The 25338-nt window shown below is 35.6% G+C and overlaps 1 protein-coding gene across 1 annotated transcript in view; it reads right to left on the bottom strand.

The window, feature by feature from the left end:
- The window catches only part of LOC136841045 (molybdenum cofactor sulfurase-like), a 258205-nt gene extending 233956 nt beyond the window's left edge, over positions 1-24249 (bottom strand). Inside the window, 1 exon segment of the mRNA XM_067108100.1 lies at positions 24186-24249. Within this exon segment, the coding sequence (XP_066964201.1) occupies positions 24186-24249 (64 nt within the window).
- Positions 24250-25338: the final 1089 nt, after the last annotated feature.

Genomic DNA, 25338 nt, shown 5'->3' with positions numbered 1-25338 from the left:
AGAGTTCATTTTGGCTCCTTTTTTTGTCATTGCCTGAAGTTTAGTATGCAACCATCAGAAATGAAAAAATATCATTATCATATATAAATATTGAAATATATGACAGCACAAAAAAATTTCATATATAATTGTATACAATCGCGCTGTGAGCAAAACAGTTAAAGCTAATGAGTTATTTTTTTCTTTGTATTGTACACTAAATTGCAATGATTTTAGTATATAACAAATTGTAAAACGATCAAAGCAACACAGAAAATATTATCACAAAATGATGCATGAATTTGTAATGCGCTGGATGTAAAAAGTTTTTTTAAAATTCACCATAAATCGAAATATTGTGCTAGAGACTTCACGTTTGTTGAAAAATGAAGGTAATTGATTGAATATTACTAGACTGTAAGTGTTTTAGCTTACAATTGTAGTTTTGACCATTTCGGTCGAGTTAAAGTTGACTGAAGGTCGAATTTTTCTATTTATCGTGATTTATATGAAAATATTTCAAAACTGATAAAAGCTACAACCATGAGTTATTTTTTGTTGTATTCATGAAATTGCACACATTTTCATATATAAAATTTATGTAACGCCTCATATAAAAACGGTACAAACATTACGACAAAGTGACTAAAGAATTTCTGAGATGTTCGCCGAAGTTACCGGCGCGGACGTAAGGAAAAGTTTTTTTTAAAAATTCACCATAAATCGAAATATTGTGCTAGAGACTTTCAATTTGTTGCAAAATGAAGGTAAACGATTGAATATTACTAGAATGAGAGTTTTAGCTTACAATTGCGTTTTACCATTCGGTCGAGTTAAAGTTGACCTGGAAGGTTGAAATTTTAGCAGTTATCGTGATTTATATGAAAATATTTCAAAACTGATAAAAGCTACAACCATGATTATTTTCTGTTGTATTCTATGAAATTGCACACATTTTCATATATAAAACTTTATGTAATGACTAATATAAAACGGTGCAAACATTTCGACAAGCGTGACAAAGAATTTCTGAGATGTTCGCAGAGTTACGGCGCAAGGGCGTAAGGAAAGTTTTTTTTTTCAGAAATTCACCATAAATCGAAATATTGTGCTAGAGACTTCCAGTTTGTTGCAAAATGAAGGTACATGATTGAATATTACTAGAATGTAAGAGTTTTTAGCTTATAATTGCGTTTTTACCATTTCAGTCGAGTTAAAGTTGACCAAGGTTGAAATTTTTTGGCACTTATGTGATTTATATGAAATATTTCCAAACTGATAGCTACAACCATGTTTATTTTCGTTGTATTCTAATGAAAATTGCGCACATTTCCATGTATAAAACTTTATGTAACGACTAATATAAAACAGTGCAAACATTACGACAAGGTGAAACGAATTTCTGATTGTCGGCAGAGCTACTAATAAATGAAAAAGTTTTTAAAATTCACTATAAATCGAAATATTGTGCTAGAGACTTCCAATTGGTTGCAAAATGAAGGTAAATGATTGAATATTACTAAAATGTAAGAGTTTTAGCTACAATTGCGTTTTTACCATTTCTGGTCAGAGTTAAATTTGACCGTAAGGTTGAAATTTTGGCAGTTATCGTGGTTTATGAAAATATTTCCAAACTGATAGAAGCTACAACCATGGGTTATTTTTGCTGTATTTTACATGAATTGTGCACATTTTCATATATAAAACTTTATGTAACGACTAATATAAACGGTACAAAAATTCACGACAAAATGACCAAAGAATTTCTGAAATTTTGGCCGAAAGTTACAGCGAGTATGTAAACGTTTTTTCAAGAAATTTCACCCATTATATCAAATATTGTGCTAGAGACTTCCAATTTGTTGCAAAATGAAGGTACATGATTGAATATTACTAGAATAAGAGTTTTAGCTTACCATGCATTTTTTCGACCATTTCAGTCCGAGTCAAAGTTGACCGTTGAAATTTTTGTAGTCGACGCATCGCACGCCCATCTTAAACCAACAGATGAATTTTAGTCGACGATGATACGCCCAGTCGGCGTTTATGGTTAACTGATAAACAGCCGCCGAATCAATAACTTTCAGTGACGCAAGCACTACCTTGGAAGGCGGGCGTGGATTTCCAAAAATCCACCCAAAAGGGGCGCTTTAGATTAGCCTTCACTAATTTGGCATCTACAAAAGGGACAGAAACAAGATTCTGCCAAGGCTGGATATGGATCACAGAAATCCTTATCAAGTCCAGTTCTGCGGGCAAGCAGCAGAGAGACAGAGAAGATAGCAGAGGGAAGAGAGAAGGCAAGGAAGCAGAAGAAGGAAGGGCGTGAGGTTGTAAGCCTCACCAATTGTGGACTGATATAAGAAGAAAGGCTCACATTTGACTTGCACTTCAATTCATTTTGTAACCTACTGTAACTTTGTTTCTTTTGGTGCTAATGAAAAGAAACTACAAAGTGTCTTCTTAAGCCTCCTGGGACTAAATACACGCTACTACATAAGAAAGCCAGAATGATAAGTATCTATAAAGAAAAGAAATCTTCTTAACTTGCAGCAATGATAACAGACATGAACAGAAAGAAAGATAAATAAAACACAATATATATATATAAAGGGATTTTGACAAAGGATAAATCTATTTCTGAGGAGGCCCTCTGTCAGCTGGTGAAATTCTATTAAGCACAAATTTCTAGGTATAGATATTGCTAAATATACCAGAGAAAAAGCTATCAGGAAATGCTGGGGTTACTACCCCCAGATCGAACATCTATTATGAAATAGGCCGACGATAAAAGATAAATACGTAAAGCTCGTATTATGGTGAAATCAAGAGAAAATAGCGAACGGAATCTTGATCTTTTTCTTACACAAAACAAACATGCCACCAAAACGGCCAGCCACGATTCCCGCGAACGTCATATATTAACGAAAAAAAAAGTTAAATTAATTTCACAACGGAACGTATTTAAGTTGTATTTCGATTTAAAACATTACGTATAAATCGAAAATATCCTTTGTCCCAAATAAAAGTATTTATTCATTTACTTTTACTAGATGCAAGAAAAGCTTTCGAACTGAGTTAAATAAGTGGCGAATAAACACCGTGATTATCGTGATTCAAAATTGAAACATTGATCGCAATTTATAATAAAAAGCAATATGAAAATATTACGAATTGATAATACTGTGGTAAAGCATAACTTTAAAAAGATCCATGAAAAAGATGCACATTCATTATGTTGATGTTTGCTAATACTGTTAATATGTGAATAGAGTTTAGTATGAAGGGAATAGCCAATGTGACATATGTAGCCTATAATGTATATACCATAGCGTAGGCCAAAAAGACAATAATAAATGTAAAAATGGAACAGCAAAAGTAATGTCGAAGCTTAAACACCTAGTTTGTTGAGGCAGCACACCGCGCCAACAATTGAAGTGGCCAGCGAAAGGAAGTTAGCGCGAGCACCGGGCAATTTGAAATAGTGCGAAACAGAACACGCCAGCCAAAATTGTGCCGGATGGCCGATTGTTTGGACCAGGCGACGCCGGATTAGTGATAGTCAACTCCAGTATATGTATAAGGCAGTCCTCGTTTACGACGGAGTTCCGTTTCTGACGACGAGATTCAGCTCAAAATCATCAGAACCGAAAATCGGCCGAAAATCGTAAGAAAACCTTACTTTAATCCTTTGAGTATCCTTTTGGATATCTGAAAATGACATAACCTGCAATTTTATTGAGTTCTTGAAACTCCAAAATTTTTAACATCAGCCAGAGAGAGAGAGAGAGAGAGAGAGAGAGGTACTGTTTTGAAGCCAGAGAGAGAGAGAAATTGCCCCACCACTTATCTGTACCAGAAAAAGACTTGAATTTTATAGAATCAGATTGTTTCCATTTACTAAGTATCATCCTACATCAAATATATTAAATTATTATCTCATACACACACCTTGAAAAACATTATTATTATCTTTCAATGTCACCTGAAACACTACTGTCTTCCAGCCAGAGAGAGAGTTAATCCATTTCTTTACTTCTGCACTGACAAATAAAAAATTGTTTTTTCTTTGTCTTCCAAGATGTAGGCCATTACTACTTTACTAAGAACTTTAAAGCAACTAAGAACACACACACACACACACACACACACTTGAAAAAATAGGTAAAGAGACTCAAATTGGCAGCATTCTTCTGAGGGAAGGCATGAACTTAGTATCGATTTATAATATATCATCTATCCATTTCATTCTACCTTTGGCGAGAGAGAGAGAGAGAGAGAAAGTAAGGAAGGAAGAGAGAAACTGATCTTCTGCCCTTTTTAGTCTGTTGAAAATGCATAAATTTTATACAAACGTAGTTAGTCGTCATCTCCCCAAATTGTTAGAAAACTTATAAAAGAAGTCATTCTCTCTCACGGAGAGAGAGAAAAAAAAATACCACGCAATTCTCTTATAGTGTATGCAAAGCCCTATAAAAGCTTTGTGATTGGTTAACATCCCACCCCCTTCCGCCACAGCATGTCGCCAAGGAGGGTGGAAGGGAAGAGGGGCTTGTTGTTGTTGTTATTGGCTACTGTCAGTCCTGCCACAATAGCCGTATCGAGAGAAGGCTGCTAGCAAGCTCCGTTATTGGCCACTTAATCCCCGAGCAGGCATCGCCATAAGCCTACATCAAAACAATAAAAAAAAAAATTGTCACACAAGCGATGATGGATTTTTAATATATTTTCATTTTTATTTACAGTAATGGATATTTTTTGAAGATATATGCACACAGAAAAGATACATGTCAGTCTTACTTAAATCAAAAAAGTGAAATTTATTTCAGAATTACCTGAGAACAGAGAGAGAGAGAGAGGCTGTTCAGCATTACATGGGTACAGTTTTATGATTTCACTGGATTTAACTGAATCTTTTTATCGACACTGTGCTATGGTTACTAATATTAATATTTTAAAATTAGTAACAATTTTTTCATCATAAAAATGATGAATGGCAAAACAAAATAAAATCAGTAATTAGTGAATATTGCTCTAAGAAAAATCCGCGAATGTAAATTTTTTTCCAATCGTATGTGCTTGACAATCGAGTCATCCCAAATATTACCGCCGAATCACAAGAAAACTTTATTTAATCCTTTAAAATTGAAAAACAACGAATCCTGCATTTATATTGAGTTTTTCAATAAAAAACCCTCCAAATATTAATTCATTCTGCTGTTTTGATGCATATTTCTTCCGATTGTTGTCGGACTGGTGTCGTCCAAATACCGCTTAAATCGTAAGAAAACATTACTTTAATCCTTTGGGTGTCTTGAAACAACGTAATCCTGCATTTATGCTGAGTTTCTCAATAAAACCTCCAAATATTGACCATTCTGCTGTTTTGAATGCATTTATCTGATCGCCGGGCTGACTGGCGCCGTTCAAATATCACAAAAATCGTAAGAAAACCGTGATTTTTAATCCTTTGAGTGTCTTGAAAATAAAGAATCCTGCATTTATATTGAGTTTTCTAGTAATAAAACCCTCCAAATATTGACCATTCTGTTGTTTTGAATGCATATTTCTTCCGATTGTCGTTGGACTAGTGTCGCTCTGGAATATCATTAAAAATCGAAAAACCTTATTTTTAATCCTTTGGGTGCCTTGAAAACAATTTATCCGGCATTTACATCGAGTTTCCAACAGAAACCTCCAAAATTGACCATTCTTGCCATTCTGGAGCCATATTTCTTCCGCTTGGACCGGCATTTTCGCTGCACACCTGGGACATGCGATAAACCTAGAAATAATTTTCGCGAATATATTTGAAAGCCGCCAAATCAACACTGAAGCCGAGCCTGTCGTAAACCGGGGGGTTTCTGTATATATGTACACATATATGACTTTTTATCACATCACCATGATTCATATACAAGCATTAAGCTACAAACGTCCTTTAATATCCAATTCGCCACCTCAGAAATACATATTTTCATATATGTTACCGTATGGGAATTTTTAGTTGATATATATATATATATATATATATATATATATATATATATATACATATATATACAGAGAATCCCTCGTTTACTTAATGGGTTCCGCTTCTGCGCTACAAGGTCAGAATCTAAAATCGCCGTAAACCGAAAATCGTCACAATCATAAGAAAACCTTACTTTAATGCTCTATGCATTGAAACGACGCAAACTGCATTATTATTGAGTTTTACATAAAAAAACCTTCAAATTATGATGACTCATTTGGGGCCAAATTTCTTCGCCGATCGGGCACACGACGCCGCTGCAATCCCGAACATGCGTCAGAAGCCGGAAATAATAATTTCGATGAATATATTTGAAAAAAGCCGTCGAACCCTCGAACGTCGAAGTCGGAACCGTCAGAACCGGGACTGCTCGTATATATATATATATATATACATATATACATATATATATAGCCTATATATATATATATATATATATATATATATATATATATATATATATATATATTATATGTAGCATTTATATATGTACATATATGTGCATTATATATGTACATATATGTGCAAATTTTTATATATATAAATATATATATATATATATATATATATATATATATATATATATATATATATATATATATATATATTATATATATATACACTATAATACTGAGATCTAGGAGGAAAAGGGGATTTAAAATAACCATCGAAGCATCAGCAAATTTAATGCTTCACTTCAGACTTTAAGTCTCACTCTAGGGTTGTAAAATATACAAAATTTACAAATTAAAACAGACTCAGTAAATGACAATTACAAAGGTTAAAATTAATAAGACGCTTAAGAATTTATATTGTTAAAAGGTTAAATAAAAAAATTAAATAAAAATGAAAAGCAAAGAGAATTATAGACTAGTACCTATCTCTAGAGTTAAAATACTGAGTGACATTCTCTCTTCTGGAAGGCCGGATGTCAACTAGGCTATAAACAAAACAGTGGAGGAGGCCTGACTGTTTAACTAGGGCACAAGCTGCTTAATTGTTAAAGATTCCAAAATAGAGAGAGAATAGTCATTGGGTGCTTGGGCCACGATACGGAAGTCATTTGTAAATGAAGTTCTACATTTATTAGTGTGTTCTCTTATACTAGAGAATTCTTTGGTTTTCAAAGTGCATTCCTGTGATGGTGGCTGACTCCGAGATGGACCCATCCGGACTTTGAGCACCTTGGTGGCTCCTAAGCATATCGCAATCTTACATTTGGGATATATATGTACATATATATATGTATATGTACACTCGTTATGAAAGTTAGGATAATTTTTAAAATCTTTCGAACACATATTGCTCAATAATGCGACATCTGGCAAATTTAGAAAGGGAGGAGTCAGTCTCTATTGTGTTTGTTGTTTGCTTGACCTCCTATAACTTAAAACCATATTCTACGATTCTGAAATCATTGATATTTGAATGCAGTAGTAAGCTTTACAGTATTCGTTCAAGTTGTAATTTGCAGCGACAGTTCTGAGGAAATAAACATTTTTCGACATAACCCACCAAGTAACCTACACAAGTGAATTTATGACACCATTAATGAACGGAATGCTTGCATAATCGGAAAGTACAATCTTCCATAATGAAATTCAAGAGTTAAATTTCTGATAATGTCCAACGAAAAGTGGGAAACAATAAAGGAACGAATGCAGTATATGATGAGAGAGAGAGAGAGAGAGAGAGAGAGTAGAGAAGAGAGAGAGAGAGAGAGAGAGAGAGAGAGAGAGAGAGAGAGAGAGAGAGAGAGAGAGAGAGAGAGAGAGAGAGAGAGAGAGAGAGAGAGAGAGAGAGAGAGGAGAGAGAGAGAGAGAGAGAGAGAGAGAGGAGAGAGAGAGAGAGAGAGAGAGAGAGAGAGAGAGAGAGAGTGTTCATGTTGTGTAAGCTCAGTGCCTGATATGCAGAGCTACCATTTCATTAATTTTTTCATTTAGAGATTGAGCGACATATATTTGTATAGTATGTTTTAGCAGTGGAGAGAGAGAGAGAGAACCTATGGCAACATCAAGAAACACCAGTTACTTGTGTTTTCCACCGGTTTCACTGTTCTCACATCATAGAGAATGCTCTGCAGATTTAAATAGATTTGTCAATCTAATTCTAGCTGTCACAACATTTACTGCCATTAATTCCAGCTGACTTTTAACACCATGAAATACAAATATGAATGTGTAAAAATTAAAGAAATTATCATTATCTTGTATGATGTTGCAATAATAAACCTGTTCATAGCGGAAAACGAGTAAATATTGCCGTACTGATAAACATTACTACACTGAGATATCCACACACTATCTTTTAGATCTCTGTGAACGAAGTCAAGGAGAAATTTGATTACTTGACATGCATGGTAAGCTAAGTATCTGAACGTTTTTGTTTTGCAGATTTAACATATATGATATAATTTGCATTGTATTTTCATATTCTAGTGTAAATTTACCAAGATTATGTGTTTTCTATAAGAAAAAAATTAAAATTATAATGAAATCTAATGAAATATATATATATATATATATATATATATATATATATATATATATATATATAGATATGCCTAGGCACAGCCTATCAGGAACCTAACTCTAGCTTTAGGCTAGAAAGGGCAGGAGTAATGGAGGGGAGGAGGAACTAATAAGGAGAGAAATTTTGTGCTTCAGAACCAACCGGAACGAAGAGGGGGCAAGAAGGCGCACAGCTCAGAGGAGACACATCCAAAAGAACTCTATTCCCCTAAGGGAAGGAAGAGAACCAAGGGGCTCACTCTGCCCACCAAAAACGACCCCGGAGGAAACAGCAACAAAATTCCTCAACCTGATGGACTTCACGCCGAGGGCAAGGTGATGGGCTAAATAACCTACTCCACCAAACCATCACACCAAAATATGAGTCAAAATGTGCTCAATAGGGTGCTGAGCCTACCCCGAGGCAACGGTTAGATCTAAGGCCGCCGCCACCACGCAGGAGGTAAAGATGAAAATAACGAATCGAGAGCACTATCGCTAAGAATAAAATAATAATAGCCTAATACAGACTAAAATAAAAGGGAACCCAACCTGGAGGGGGGGAACCTGGACGGGGCATCACCTCAAAAGGGCCTGTAGGCCAATTTATGTTTTGAAGTGGGGGCTAAATTATCAAAAAAGGGGGGTGCCACCGCAGGAAACCCGCCAGGAGGAGAACCAGGGGCAAAAAATATAAATAACTATAACGACAATGAGACAACTCCAACAGCAGGAAACTGATGGGGTCGCCGCGGGTCGACATGGTTGGCGGGGACGCCGTGAAGGCCATAATTAAGATCTCAAATATATATAAAGAGACCAAAACAGCCAACAAACGAAAAAACCCCATAACATATTACTTAATCCTGAGATAGTAAAGCTGCTCGATGACATGATGAAAAAGGGTACCTAATAAAAGGCACGCAGCACACAAAATCAAAAGATAATTATCACGTGCTAGAAAATGGAATGAGGTAGGTGGCGCTGGTGTCGCCGTCCTGGCGGGTGTTGAGTGTAGGGGCTGTAACGGCTCACCGCTCTGTTCCGGGGGTTTTGATAAGGAGAGATCTTTCGAGTATGTTTCCGCGGTAGTGGTATTTCACTCAATTTTCCTATACCCCATCGCCTTCCTAGAAGACGCCGACTGGGGGTAGTAACCCAGCTTTCCTGAAAGCTCTTTTTCTCTGGTATATCTAGTATTTTATACCTAGAAATTCGTACTGTAATGGAATTTCACCAATGATTACTGGACTGACTAGAAATATATATATATATATATATATATATATATATATATATATATATATATATATATATATATATATATATATATATATATATATATATATATATTATATTATATATATATATATATATATATATATATATATATATATATATATATATATATATATACATATATACAGTATATATATTTACTCTAACCTGGTTTTAATGTATTCCTTGTGCAGAGATCCAGTCCTGGGTCTAGCTGGAGAACAGGGGACTTACCATGAAAAATTATAACTGAATGCAATTGCTTGGTCAGGTAGAAACTTGTATAAAAAAACAATTGGGCTAATGGCTATACTTCAACAAGGAGCTGTTGCAGATAAACACTTAGGTTTACCTTAAATGGAATATATTTACAATTAAACACGTCAGTCAGAAGAATGGTGAATGATAGGCAGGTAAAGCAAAGTTCTGCCACGTGGTTAAATATTACAGCAATTGTTCAAATATTGAAGAATCTATGGGTAATCCTCTTGAAAGAGACATAGAAGAATTGATTGCAGTGGTAAAGGCCATGGGAAGAAGCACAAAACAAGCAGCTGTTCCTACAGCTAGCAACACCGTCTGCAATTAGAGAATGCAAGAGGTTACGTAAGGAAAATTTTAACGACTTCTGGCAATCAAGGGTTGCACTTGTGGTTGCACATATGGTGGCAAGATAACTCAATTCTGGTGCGAGATACTTACATTCTGGTGCAAGATACTTACAGATTCACACTGGACTAACTAAGTCAGGACTTTGTGAGAAATCGCACTTCAGAAAAGAAAATGAAATTCAGTAAAAGATTAAAGATACATGACTGTTGAAGGAACCTCGAATCAGGGACGCTCCATAAAACAGAGTGATGGAAAGCCTCGTCGAATTTTCACCAGAATGGATTCAAGGAGTTTACCGGTCACACTTGAAGTTACTGGGTTGGCCGCGCAAGGTCGCCATGGGGATAGCTCAACGGAGCAAAAGCAATGGATAGGTGTGTTGGATCTGGAGCCAGGAGGGTTTCTGAGAGCAAGGTTGCTTGCACCCTATGTTTTATGACCTTGGCGGATTATTTTCTTGCTCCTCTCAGAGGGCACTCGAAGCGCTAGCGTTTGCACTCAGGGTTCAAGATGGTGGCTCAGTCATGATTCTCTGTTCTGTACGTCAAGGCCTTCCAAATCCTGGTGACCACTCGCAACCCATGTTCGTTTGTTTTTGTTGGGGGACCTGAATTTCTTTCTTGGGTGGTTTCCAGACTTCCGCTTCCATTTGCCTTCATCTGAAAAGAGGTTTTTCAAGCAGTCGCTAGGTCTAGGAAAGATAAAATAGATGAACCAAAAAGAGGAGCATGGAGAAAAATTTACGTGAGGGGCTGATTTTGCTTATAAAAATGGTTTCCTCACATTGTTTTCCACAAAGTTGACAATTGCACCTTGATTTGATGGAAATGTCAACAACTAAGTTAACTCAACTGAACGCCTGATAACACTATACTTCACTTTTGTGGGATAATATTACATTTCAGAAAAATCATCAATTCTGCAAGTAAATCAAATGCAAAATACATCCCACTGATTTTTAAGTTTATATTATGTAGAAACCATACACTGAAAGTTAAATTCATATACTCCTCATGTTATTACATTAAAACAGCATTATAGAAAATTCAAAATTAAGAGCAATTCTATGAACTAAAATTTCACGAATCTGTGTAACAACACAGTAATAACTGAATTAGAAGGACAATAAAATGTAAGGTTAGACATGCATTTAATTAATAAGGTTACTTTGACAGCCCAAAGTCATGCTGTTAGGGTGCCTTGAGGAGGCATTACAATGAAGTATTCTTAGGCATAAATTAGGTGATTCCACGATACTTGTATGCAGTGGCACAGTGCCAGACATGGCACTAACAAAACGGGTGCCTTGCGGCATGAAGCTAAGTACTGTACATGATACACAACTAGATGCATGATTGCACAGGTTTTGCAAGTTTTTGACTCAGGATTTACATTTCAAGGAAAATAAATGACAGATGCAAGAATAAGTAAAAATTATGATCAGTATACCAGAATTATATTCCTTATCCTATGTCAATATGGCTAGGTTCATTCTTTAGCCCCAAAGGGCATCAAAAGGCAGTCAGAAGGCGCGACCCCTCTGACAGGAGCATCTGCCAATGGCGATATATTGGCACTGTGCCAGGAGTGGCACTCATGCAGTGGAGGCCTGATGGCTCTGTCATATTCAATTTAAAATGTACCATGCCTTTGTAGGCATGAAAAGGGAAGTTAAAGGACTTACATAAGAATCTGACATTGTACTCTGCATTGGCAGAGTAGGAAGCAAAGTAAAATGAGAAGCCATTTATAAGGGTTTTACAGAAGGATTCATGATTGGGCAATGTTGCCAAGAAAATGTTTAATCAGGAGATTGGAAAGAAAAAGAGAAATGATCAAAGCAGTAAAAGGAAAAATTAGAAAAAGTAGTTAAATCCCAAACTTAATTTAAAAGAATAAACAAGGGAAGGAACCCAGCATCCTCCTCTGGATAGAGATGCCAGAGTTGTTCTAAGATAGCGTGAGGCACTGTGCCAAAGGGCACTAGTAAGCAGGAGAGCTTAAATAGCTATCTTATGGGGTACCTGGTGAGTCTTTTGGGTCAATGTTTAACTTGGTAGGGGAATCTTCCACCGAGTCTGAGGTTCCAGCTTCTTTGACAGCCGAAGTAGGGACATTTGTTACAAGCTTAACTACTAGTCATCCCAGTTCCTTGAATTCATCGGCCAGTTGAGATATGGCAGAATCCTTACTCATGGTGAGGTCTGCGGCTGACTGGGAAAGAGGAAGGGGTCGTGGTGGGCGTGAGAGGTTCGCAGGTCACCTTGGCACAGGTTGCAAGGCTGCACCTTTGGATAAACTTCCTCTGTGGTCAGAGGAACCCGGTCCCCTGCTGTGGTCAGAGGAATCCGGAGGGGACCCAAGTAGACTGTGGATTGCCCCACCGCCTCTGGTAGCGGTGCCAAGCTGGAGAATGAGAGGCGACCGAGACGGAGATCCTTGGAGGAGGATCTATGGCATACTCTGGCACTGGCACTAAGGCAGGCCCAGGCACAGGAATTAAATTGTGAATTTTCGATGTCTGCAATGGGCAGAACGTGGCACTGTCCAGGACACTCAGGTGGCACTGGCAGAGATTTTGTGTCAAATTTGGGATCTCTGGGAGGGAGATTCAGGTTGCGCCTTGGCGCTGGCACTGGGGCAGCCTGGCACTCGAACTGAATTGGTTAAAGGCTTGTTGCTCAAGATGGGCGGGACTTGGCACTGCTCAGTTCCTGGAAGTGGCAATGGCAGGGGGTTTGCAGTAAGGTCGGATCTCCTGGAAAGGACTTGGTGAGCTTGGGCACTGGCATTAGGGCAGGGCCTGGCACAGGAATTAAATTTGTCAGGGGCTCGACGATAGAGACAGTTGGAGCCTGACACTGCTCAGGGCATGCAAGTGGCACTGGCAGTGGGTTTAAGGCAGGTCTCTGAGGATTAGTTGTGCCTGATGAATTCTTGAAGGGGTTAGGACCCCTGGATTTTATAAATTAGGAGGGGACTGGAAGTCCTGTCCCAGGAGGAGGTCATAGCCTTCAGGAAGGTAAGTACCCACTCCTAGAGTGCAGAATTTAGATCTTTGAGGTCTTGTAATCCTTAATTTGACGATGGGGAGAATCATCTTCGTCTTATTGATACTCTCCATTGTGACAAGTTTGTCTGTCAATGGTGGCCCCATAGGGGACCTCATCTTCCCTTATGAGGGAGATTTGCGCACCAGTGTCATTGAATGCTGTGACCTGGCAGACAGGGTAGTTACTTATGGGAGGTGCCACAGATAAAGGACCTTTGGCTAGAGGGCCTAAGGTTTTGTGATTTGTAACTGCCAAAGCAATGGTGGGTGATTCTGTTTTACTAGGGCATTTTGCCTACAGGGCAGAGTGCCCTGAACATTCTGTGCAATAATTCATTCTGTAATCTTTGTTTGGCACTGTCCCAGTGGAGGGAGCAGGCCCTTTGTTGTTCTCCCAAGAGACAGACGTGGCTTGGTTGGGCATGGACCCATTTGGAGACTTAGAGTGTCTGGCTGATTCTCACCCAGTGGGGTGCCCTGACCTTTTGCAATGGCCACACGTGGGCTTCTTGTGAGGTTGTCCATTCTTGGGCAGCTGCTGATGAGTTTAGTGGGTCACACTTGGAAGTTACGGGGGCTGGCTGCAGGGTGGTCACGGGGATAGCTCAAACGGAGCAAAAGCAAGGAATAGGTGTGTTTGATCTGGAGCCAGGAGAGTTTCTGAGAGCGAGGTTGCTTGCACCCTGTGTTTTATGACCTTGTGGATTATTTTCCTGCTCTTCTGAGAAGGCGCTTGGAGTGCTAGCTGCCCCCGGTTCAAGATGGTGGCTCAGTCAGGGTTGTGACCTACTCTTGTGTCAAGACCCCAGCGAGCCTTTCAAACTCTGGTGACCTTGGCAGTCCCATGTTCAATTGTTTCTATGGGGGACTCGACTCCTTTAGGTGGACTTCAGCAGGCTTTTGTCTCCAATTGTTTTTTTTATTTGAAATATATATATATATATATATATATATATATATATATATATATATATATATATATATATAAAGGTATATATATATATATATATATATATATATACAGGCAGTCCTAGGTTATCGGGCAGGGTTCCAACTCTGAGGGTGTGATGATAACCGAAAATCGGTGACTTGTTACTGGCACCTCTGTTAGGTATGTATCAGCATCAATACCCAATTATTGGTGCTGATAAGCGGAAATCGGTGATATCGGTGCAGAAAGTTGCAGATTTTCGTCGCTAGATAAGCACTGTAAAACTGGATCGCAGTTAACCGGGGACTGCATACAGGCAGTCCCCTGTTTACGACGGGGGTTCCGTTGTTACTCTGAGTCGTAAGCCAAAAAAATCTGCCGATAATCGCTAAAAATCTTAAGAAAACCTTACTAATGCTTTAGTGTATTGAAAATGATGTAATGTATTTTATTGAGTTTTTCATGAAAAACTCACTTGATTACAGTCATACCGAATTACGCGAGGTTAGGTTCCGAGGCCTCATGCAAGGTGGACCGTAAGTTTGGCATGGTCTTTAAAAATGCTAATAAATGTTTATTTCAGAGTTTAAGTACTAAATATGACCCTAATCATGTTCCCAAAGTATTATTAACTTAAAATGAACTAAAGTTAGTGTAATTTTATTAGAATTTAGCTTATTACCTTAAAAGGAATACAGTAAATGGTTGACATAAAATTGAGTACTGCACACTCTTGCTAATAGCGCATTTACAGTAGGTGCGCACGATACTAATGTTACCCCTAATTCATGGGATGCCGCTTTCTGTCACTTGAGAGTAAAAGCCGCTTTTCATGGGCCACTAGGCAAAACAAAAGTACACCTACAAAATATCAAAACAGGTAAAATTCAATCAATTTAAAAATTTATACTGTAAGCAGGTAATGACGTATAGAGAAATAATAAGTTGTAAAAGTATGTTTGAGCGCTAACTACGAGAGAGAGAGAGAGAGAGACTGTAATAAAGTAACTGTACTGCTTTTGCATCGTATTTACAGCGCTAGATATAAATACAAAATTTTCCATTCTGATTTTACACCTAAAAACACGAAATCTTAAAAATTAAACACACTTTCTACAGGGGTATCATCTTTGAAAAATGCAGTAACTAAGGGTATCACATCTTGTAAAAGTACACCAACTGAACGTGCTGTAATTACATGCACATACAGATTGCACCAGCACTTTTCTCCGAGGTGAACAGAGTAATTTTCAAAGAATGACACTATATTAAACTCTTAGTTGTCCTTGATGTTACATTAACAATTCCATTTTATCAAATGAGCGCGAACTGAACAACCTTAACTCAAGGTCATGTAAAGTCCTTGTGACAAAGACTTTGCAAATGGACATAATACTTGTATGATATTTAAGTACTGGAACATAAATATGTACCTCCATATCGATTTTACAGTTAAAAGAAGGAAAACTTATAAATGTGTTTCAAACATTAAACAAGCTTTTTCTGCAGGGGTATCATCTTTGAAAAGTGCAGTAACTTTGCAAATGGGTATCACATCTTGTAAAAGTACACTAAGTGAATGTGCTGAAATTACCTTTGCATCATATTTATGCATGTACAAAATAAAAATAATATATTTTCATACAGATTCTACACATGAAAGCATGAAATGCATTTTTCTGAGAGAGATTTTACACATGAAAGCATGAAATGCATTTTATGGAGATTTTGGCATATTAAAACATGAAATGCATTTTCATACAGATTTTACAATATAAAAGCATGAAATGCATTTTCATACACATTTTACACATAAAAGAATGAAATGTGCATTTTTTCATACAGATTTTACACATAAGCATGAAAACTTGTAAATTACTTCTCAAAAAATTAAACACCCACTTCTGCAGGGTTTCTCGAGAATTTCGTGGTGTCTGTGAAAAATCGTGTATGCCCATTAGTTAGGTTCCAGAAAAGTCTGTGTGTGTGTGAATTCGCAACTCAATCGTGGTAAGATCAAAGTACACAGTTCTGCCATTTTGGGAGTCATATTTCTCTCTCTGTTGATTGGCATACAATGCATCAGAACCCCAGAACATGCGTCAAACCAGGAAGTAATTTCTGATGAATATATTTGAAAAGGCCATAACCTCAGAATGTCGTAAGCTGGACCCTTCATAAACCAGGGACTGCCTATACAGTCATACTCCGAACTTACGCGAGGTTAGGTTCCAGAACCCCTCGCGCAGGGTGAATTTTCGCATAAGTTTGGCATGGTTTCTAAAAATGCTAGTAAATGCTTATTTTTAAAGTTTAAACACTAAATATGACCCTAATCATGTTCTGGGCCTATAGTTAACTTTTTAAATGAAATTGTAATTTCATTTAAAAGTTAGCTTAATACATTACCCTTAAAAAAGAGAAATAAATGGTTTACATAAAAATTGAGAGTTGTAAGAGAATTTCTCTCTCTCTCTCTCTCTCTCTCTTCTCTCTCTCTCTCTCTCCTTCCAACCGATCTATTTTTAGAATCGTCTCAACCTCTTTTTAACAATTTCTTTGTCCTGGGCGCTCTCTTTCTCTTTGTTGCGTTATATTTTGACTAATGCAACTCTCTAGTTATTATGTCTCTATATTTTAGAATGTATTTGCAACACTAGCGCATTTACACTTCGTAGATGATACAGGTCAAATTAGATTAATTTAAACTATCTACTGTACAGGTAAAGACATACAGAGAGCCACTGTTGTAAAATGTGTGAGCGCTAATAGAACGAGGGAGAGAGAGAGAGAGAGAGAGAACCAACACAAACGGTGTAAAGAATCACCTGGTTCAAGGTTGTCCTTACTTAAGAGAGTGAAACATTTCATCAATTATTACGAGACTGAGAGAATAACACTAGACAGAGAGATTGTCCTTACTTTGAAATGTCAAGTTATATATAAAAGGAATTATTACAGAGAGAGAGAGAGAGAGAGAGAGCATGACACGCTACCCTTAAAAAAAAAGAAATAAATGGTTGACTTAAGAATATAGTGTGTGAATCTCTCCCCCATTCCACCAATCTATTTTCAGAAGTCCTCTCAACCTTGTTTTTACAAAACTTTTTTTATTCTGTCACTTTCCCTTTGTTCTGAAATGCTCTATGTCTCTATGTTTAAGAATGGCGCATTTACAGTTTGTCAATGGCACAGGTAAAATTAGATCAGTTTAAAACTATCTACTGTACAGGTAAAGACATACAGAGAAACAGTGCTGTAATAATGTAGGTTGGCTAACTTTGAACTGAGAGAGAGAGAGAGAGAGATAACAGTTGTCCTTACTTAAGAGAGTGAAATTTTTTATGAAGTATTGCGGAGACAGAGAGAGAGAGAGAATTACAAGAAAAATTTGACCACTGTTTAGCAACACTCCCATTCTTGTCATGTTAAATGACATGTCTGACAGCTTTTGCCTTCCACCTTCTTACAAAAGATGAGGGAAGAATTTGTTTGTTCAAGATAATACGAATTTTATATTACAGTTTTATTATTTTTATTATTATTATTATTATTATTATTATTATTATTATTATTAATTATTATTATTCTTATTACTATTTTTAAATTACTTATTATTATGTGAAAAGTTTATTTATCATACAAATGATAAAATTGTATATATGTACTATAAAATTCATCTCAATTAAAAGAGAGAGAGAGAGAGAGAGAGAGAGAGAGAGAGAGAGAGAGAGAGAGAGAGAGAGAGAGAGAGAGAGAGAGAGAGAGAAATTATTACTTTAATAATATTTAATGTTATTTAATTTACACATAAAAGCTTGAAAACATAAATTACATAAAAAAATAAAAAAAAAAACTTTTGCAGGGTTTCTCAGAGTTCTGAAATGTTCAAGGTCTGTGAAAAAAACTCGTGCATGACCACTGCTAGGGTTCCAATGAAAATTTGTGTATCTGAATCTGCAACTCAATCACAAGTAGTTCGAGGTATTACTGTATCCATATATATATATATATATATAATATATATATATATATATATATATATATATATATATATATATATATATATATATATATATATATATATATATATATATATATATATACATTATATATATATATATAGCATGAAAGAGCAGCAGTATATATATATATATATATATATATATATATATATTATATATATATATATATATATATATATATATATATATATATATATATATATATATATATGCATATATATATATATATATATATATATATATATATATATATATATATATATATATACATTATAATATATACTACAGATACATATATACATATACATACACACATATATACATACATACACACACACACACACTCAGTCATACCCTGAACTTACACAAGGTTAGGTTCCAGAACCCCTCGCTCAAGACGAATTTTCGCGTAGTTTGGCACAGTCTCTAAAAATGCAAGTAATTTATAAAGTTTAAACACTAAATATGACCCCTAATCATGCTCCTAATTATTAAGTTAACTTTAAATGAAATTGTTACTGTACTCTACTTCTAAGCTAGCTTAATACATTACCCTTAAAAAAAAGAAATAAATGGCTGACATAAGAATAGAGAGTTGGAAGAGATTTCTGTCTCTCTTCCCTTCTGACTCCATCTATTTTAAGAAGTCTTCTCAACCTCTTATTAATAACTTTTGTCTTCTACATTCCTTTCTCTTTGTTCTGAAATGCTTTTTCATGAACAAACAGTGTATTTTATTTGGACTAATACAACTCTTAGTTATTATGTCTCAGTGTGTTAGAACGTATTTGCCACATTAGCGCATTTACACTTCATAGATGGTACAGGTAAAATTAGATCAATTTAAACTATCTACTGTACAGGTAAAGACGCACAGTGAAATAATAAGTTGTAAAAATGTATGAGTGCTAACTATGAATGAGAGAGGGAGATAAGGGTTGTCCTCACTTAAGAAAGTGAAATTATTTATCAATTATTACAGACACTGAGAGAATAACACGAAAGAGAGAAATATATTGTCCTAACTTGAAATATCAAGTTAAAATCTTTATGAATTATTATGGGAGACAGAGAGAATAGTTATCTTACATTAGAAATCAAAGATGGAAATTAGAATGAACTAACTTTTAAAATTAAATTAAAGTTACTGTAATTTCATTTAAAAGTTAGCTCAGAACATTACCCTTTAAAAAAGGAAATAAATGGTTGGGCGTAAGAATATAGGGAGAGCAAGTGGAAGATTAGTACAGTATACTTTTTCTCTCTCTCCTGCTCCACCGATCTATTTTTAGAAGTCTTCAACCTCGTTTTTAAAACCTTCTTTTATTCTGGCTCTTTCTTGTTTTGAAATGCCTCTATGTCTCCATGTTTTAGAATGGGGCATTTACAGTTTGTAGACAGTAATATAAAATTAGATCAAATTAAGATGATCTACTGTACAGGTAAAGGCACAGAGAAACAGTAATTTAGGTTAAGCAACAACTAATAAAGAGAGAGTTGTCCTTAATAAGAAAGTGAAATTTTTATGAATTATTATGGAGAGAGAGAGAGAGAGAGAGAGAGAGAGAGAGAGAGAGAGAATTACGTGAAGAAAACCTTGACCCGCTAATCAGCAACACTCCCTTTCTCGGTCATGTTCATGATGATGTCTGACAGCTTCGCTTCGAGCTAAGCCAAAAGATTAGGAAAGAATTTGTTTAAACACGTATCACATATGAATTTTGTAATTACAGTTATGTTATTGTTATTATTATTAATATTTGAAAATTAGTACTTATTATTAGGTAAAAAAATTTATCACGCAAAACAAATAAACATACACATGTACCATAAAAATTCTCTCATTTCAGTAAAAGAGAGAGAGAGAGAGAGAAATTATTACTTTTATTAACCCTCTCGCTTTATGCGTGGTTCCTGTAGCTACCTGGTATGCAATTTACGTGGAGGGAAAAGTGGGGCTCACAGAAAGTTTCTTTGTAAAAATCGATATCGCCCAAGCTATAACTGATATAGATTCTGGTTTGTTTTATGATGTCGGCAAATGATTTAATTTTTTCCTAAAGCAATCAGAAAATCTTTGCAAGGCTTAGAGATAATAAAAAAGACATGATGAACATGAAATTTTTAAGGAAAAATATAATAATTGGGTTTGGGGAGTTTATTTTATATGTAAATTGTGTGGAAATGTTTGAACTTTCACGTGGAAGCAATCATTTTGCTATAAATGTGTTTGCTAATTAGCTGTTACCAATTAAAAAATGCTAATCTTTTATGGAGTGCAATTTTCAGATTTTCCAACCTACTTATGTTGATGTTTCGTATCATACCTAAGTAAGGAATAAAGATAAAAAAAAATAAAGGTGGCATTAGAAAGCTGAATAAATTTCCTATAAAATGCACAAAAGAAAGATATATGTATTGTTAGAATAAAATTGAGCAATTGTCATTAGATTACGGACAAAAGAAAGATATATGTATTGTTAGAATAAAATTGAGCAATTGTCGTTAGATTAAGGACAATCTTTTTTTTTTTTCTAAGAAAATATACGGCAACGATTATTACCTGGAAACGTTGATATTTTTAACATTTTGCTGTTCAGCACGATAAAGTACAAAGAACGCTTATCCAATGATATATAATAATGCAAGTAATATTGAATTTATTTAAGATGCACAAACAGGCTTACAAAAAATTATATATATATCGCTTGACATTTTTTGTAATTACCTGTTAATAAATAATGCTAGAAAAATGAAAACTGTGATGGAAAGCTGAATAAATTTCCTATATATATATTAGGAGTGTCCCCGAGCCACGACGGGGTTCCGCTTGCTACCGCGTAACCCAAAATCGCCGAAGCCGGAACATCGCGAAAATCGCCAAAAATCATAAGAAAAACCTTACTTTTAATGCTCTGCGTATTGAAACGATGTAAACTGCATTATTATTGAGTTTTACATCAAAGAACCTTCAAATTATGATTATTCTGCCATTTTGGGGCCATATTTCTTCCGGTCGGATCGAAGCGCATTTAATGCGCCGTAACCCCGAACATGCGTCAGAAGCTGTGAAATAATTTCTGATGAATATATTTGAAAAGCGCCAACTCGAACGTCGTAAGCCGGAACCGTCGTAAACCGGGGACTGCCTGTATTACCTAAAATCAATAGGTGTTCCCAGTAAATAATTGAGCAATTTGAAGCTCAAAGACATAAGTTTTGTTTTTATCACGCAAAGTCAATTGTTCACAAAGAATTTTATATAGAAACAGCATTATTTTTACATTTTGCCATTCAGCATGATAAGGTACAAAGAATGGCCGTTTCTAATGATATATACATGACATTGAAGTTATTTACAGGTGCACAAACAGGCATACATAAAATTATTCACTTCACTTATAAAACCCTAGGCCGAACTACATGACACAACTGGTTCTCGAAAGTGCTCATATTTACGCTATATTTTTCGTAGAATTACTCAGTAATGAAAAACGCTAAGAAAAGTGAAAATTGCAGTGGAAAGCTGAATACCCTTTCTATAAATAGCCACGTAAAAGCAATAAGTGTTCTCAGAAAAAATTGAGCAATTGAAGCTGAAAGACGGAAACGTTGATAGACAGAAATGTATGTAAAAAAACACTTGAAATATTAATCAAAATACTCAGCAATCACTTGCAAACACTTTCTTATAACAATAACAAAAGCAAAGACTTACAAACACAGAGATAAAACGACTACAAAGCAAAACATGAGAGCACCAAAGACGTGTTGAACTCAGTCAAAACAGGAGGTGAAGTATTTGAGTTGGGGAGACTGTACGCATGATACCCATCGTTTCCTGTTTGATGCTTAAGATCTTCCACGCAGTGGAGCAGTCCTCGCTTTCTTGATGACTTTTTTTTTTTTTTTTTGTGAATTTCCCCGAAAGTAACTTACGGATGATGCTGCGAATCGCCATCGGAGCACTTACGACAAAAATTTATTGATCGCTGCTCGCATCAGATCACCATAAGGTTAATTAATGTTGATCAATTTACATATTAAAGCTTAAAACTTATAACTTACATAAAAATTAAACATAAACACTTTTGCAGGGTTTCCTTAGTATTCGCAGATGTTCTCGTATGACAGTTAGTTAGGTTCCAACAAAGTTCATGTGTCTGTGAATTCGCACAACTCCTAATCACACAAGTTCACTGTATTACTGTATATATATATAATATATATATATATATATATATATATATATGTATGTGTATATATATATATATATATATATATATATGTATGTATGTATGTATATGTACATATAAACAGTTTCAGGAGCAGACATTGTAAGTAAATTGAGAAGAGAGTAAGTATTTTCTTTTAACTATTGAGTTATTACGCTGATATTTTGTATTTTCTGATACATTTTCCAAAGTAAAGATAACTTAAACAGTAATCAGAATAACATCAGCACACATTATATACTATCATCATTACAAAGGACACTTAAAAGAGGCGACAACTCTGAAAACACTTAAGAGATATTTAAAGTATTTAAAAGGAACAGAACAGCAGCAGCAGGCTGGTCATCATTAAAAAATAGCCTAACCGGGACACCGCGCGCCAATGGAAAGGGGGAGTACAAACAAGAGGTTACAGCGGTATGCTACATGAACAAGTTGCGAAAGTCAAGATTGCGGCAGGACAAAGTTAATTTGAACATAATGGATTCAGTTATTGTTACCTTCTGCGATATCAGTTCCTCTCATCACAGCAAAATCCCAAAGCACAATACGTGCTCATACTTCTAATGTGATTCATTGACGTGCCAACAGCATCGACAGCCTGTTCTGTGTTCAACTCGATGAGAGATTCGACTTTTACAAACTTCCAGTACAATCGATGGGCAGTCAAGATTCACATGTGACAATTCATATTCATATCTACCTTGAAACAGATAATCTCACCTCTGACATGAAAGAGATGTATTTACAGGTTTATTGGGAGCTGGATCTTAAGATTGAGAGTGGTGATTGTCCAATGTTGATACATTTTTTCCTTAGCCCATTGTCATAGAGAAATCCATACTAACATAATTTGGGAACACTATACCAGAAAGGTGTAAAGCTGCTTCAATTACAATCTAAGCGAAACTAACCCCAACCTTCATCCATAGTGCCCCCATATTATGTTTGTATACAAGATTTCCTTTTTACATGATAACAGATTTCAGAAAAATGTATCAGGCTATTCAACACAATCACCTGCTCAATCTTGAGTTAATCCTAATAAACCCACAAACCATTGCATCTCTTTTCCATGTCAAGGACAGATTAGCCCTTGTTTACTTCCGTGATTTATAAATATAATTAACTTACATGTGGTCTTGGCACTTACATCGTGGTTGTACCAGGAGACTGCTAAGTCCTAATCTCCTCTCATCAAGGAGTTAGTTTTAGAACAGGCTGTCGACATCCAATCCCAAGCATTCCAAATGTAAGAAATCACAGCAAATTTGTAAGGTCATGTATATGCTAAGGATTTTAGTACTGTATTGTGGGAACCTGATATGTAGAAGAATTAACCATGCTTGAATCCATTATGATTAAATTAACTGTCCCTGCCCTTAATCACCAATCAACTTCCACCCAGCTGTTCATCGCTTAACGTACCACTGTAACCTCTTTGTTTGTACTCCCCCCCCCTTTTCCATTGCTTGCCATGGGAATGTCTTTCGGAGTGTAGCTCTGTGGTTGTGATTCTTTCCACTCACCTTGTAATACCTCGACGCCTTCCATATAGAAGACGCATCGATCTGGGGTAGGTAACTCCAGCATTCTGAAAGTTTTTTTCTGGGTATACTTAGCAATATTTATACAGTACCAGAATTCGTGTTAGTATGGAATTCACCGGGTGACACTGGGCCGAGCTCAGAAATAGATTTTTCCTTTGTCAAAATCCCTTTTTTCAAATTGCGATAACGTCTTTTTTTTTTGTCCATCGACACTCAGGTAAATTACCTAGTTAATACAATGCAGAAAAACTGTAATTTTATGGAAAATAAGAAAATGAATGACAAAGTAGCATTGCATTTTCTATAAGAAAAGTGCCAGTCACCCACGTGATAAACGCAAATAATGTTTACAGTCGACCCCCACCTACTGGCGGTTCAAGATTCGTGACTTTCCGTGGAACTTATCTCAAATTATTATCGAAACATTCAGTAACTCACGGATTTTTTTTGTCAAGGAAATATTCAAAAATTACTATATTTTCATGTTATTTTCATGACTGAATAAGTTTTTATGATAAAAATTATTTACTAATTTTAAAACAATATTAATGTAAACACAGCAAACTATCAATAAATTGTATTTTTTCAATGCATATTAAATATTATGGTACTGTATACAGTAATTAACTTCCCAGTGTTTCCCCATGTACTATACAAAGAAACAGGACTGTTTTCAATACTGTATGAGAAAAATGGATACAGCTTGAAAATATGGGTAATTTGAATAGTTTTCATACTTAGCTGTAAGCCATATGTTTTTAAGGGTAATGTTGTAACATGACTTTGAAATGATATTGCTGTAAGCCATATGTTTTTAAGGGTAATGTTGTAACATGACTTGAAATGATATTAAAGTGTTTTAGATGATAATTTAAGAGTATATTCTGTGTCTGAACTGTTAAAATAAGCAGTTATGAATGTCTTTACATGGGGTCTGCTTTTTGAACTATTTAAATAGCCAGTTATAAGCATTTTTAGAGGGGAATGTCAAGTACTCACAGATTTTAGCTATTCAGGTGTTTGTGGTCCCTATCCCCCACGAATACCAGGGATTGACTGTATACCTTTTTAGTTTAAAGATGTAAAACAGCTTTCTAGGAAGACTGCTCAATTTTGTTTCATTTTGCAGCTG

This window comes from Macrobrachium rosenbergii, chromosome 8, assembly GCF_040412425.1.
Source record: "Macrobrachium rosenbergii isolate ZJJX-2024 chromosome 8, ASM4041242v1, whole genome shotgun sequence".
NCBI classification, from domain to species: domain Eukaryota; kingdom Metazoa; phylum Arthropoda; class Malacostraca; order Decapoda; family Palaemonidae; genus Macrobrachium; species Macrobrachium rosenbergii.
Note: the sequence above shows the minus strand (reverse complement) of the source record. Positions and strands in the feature narration are given on the sequence as shown.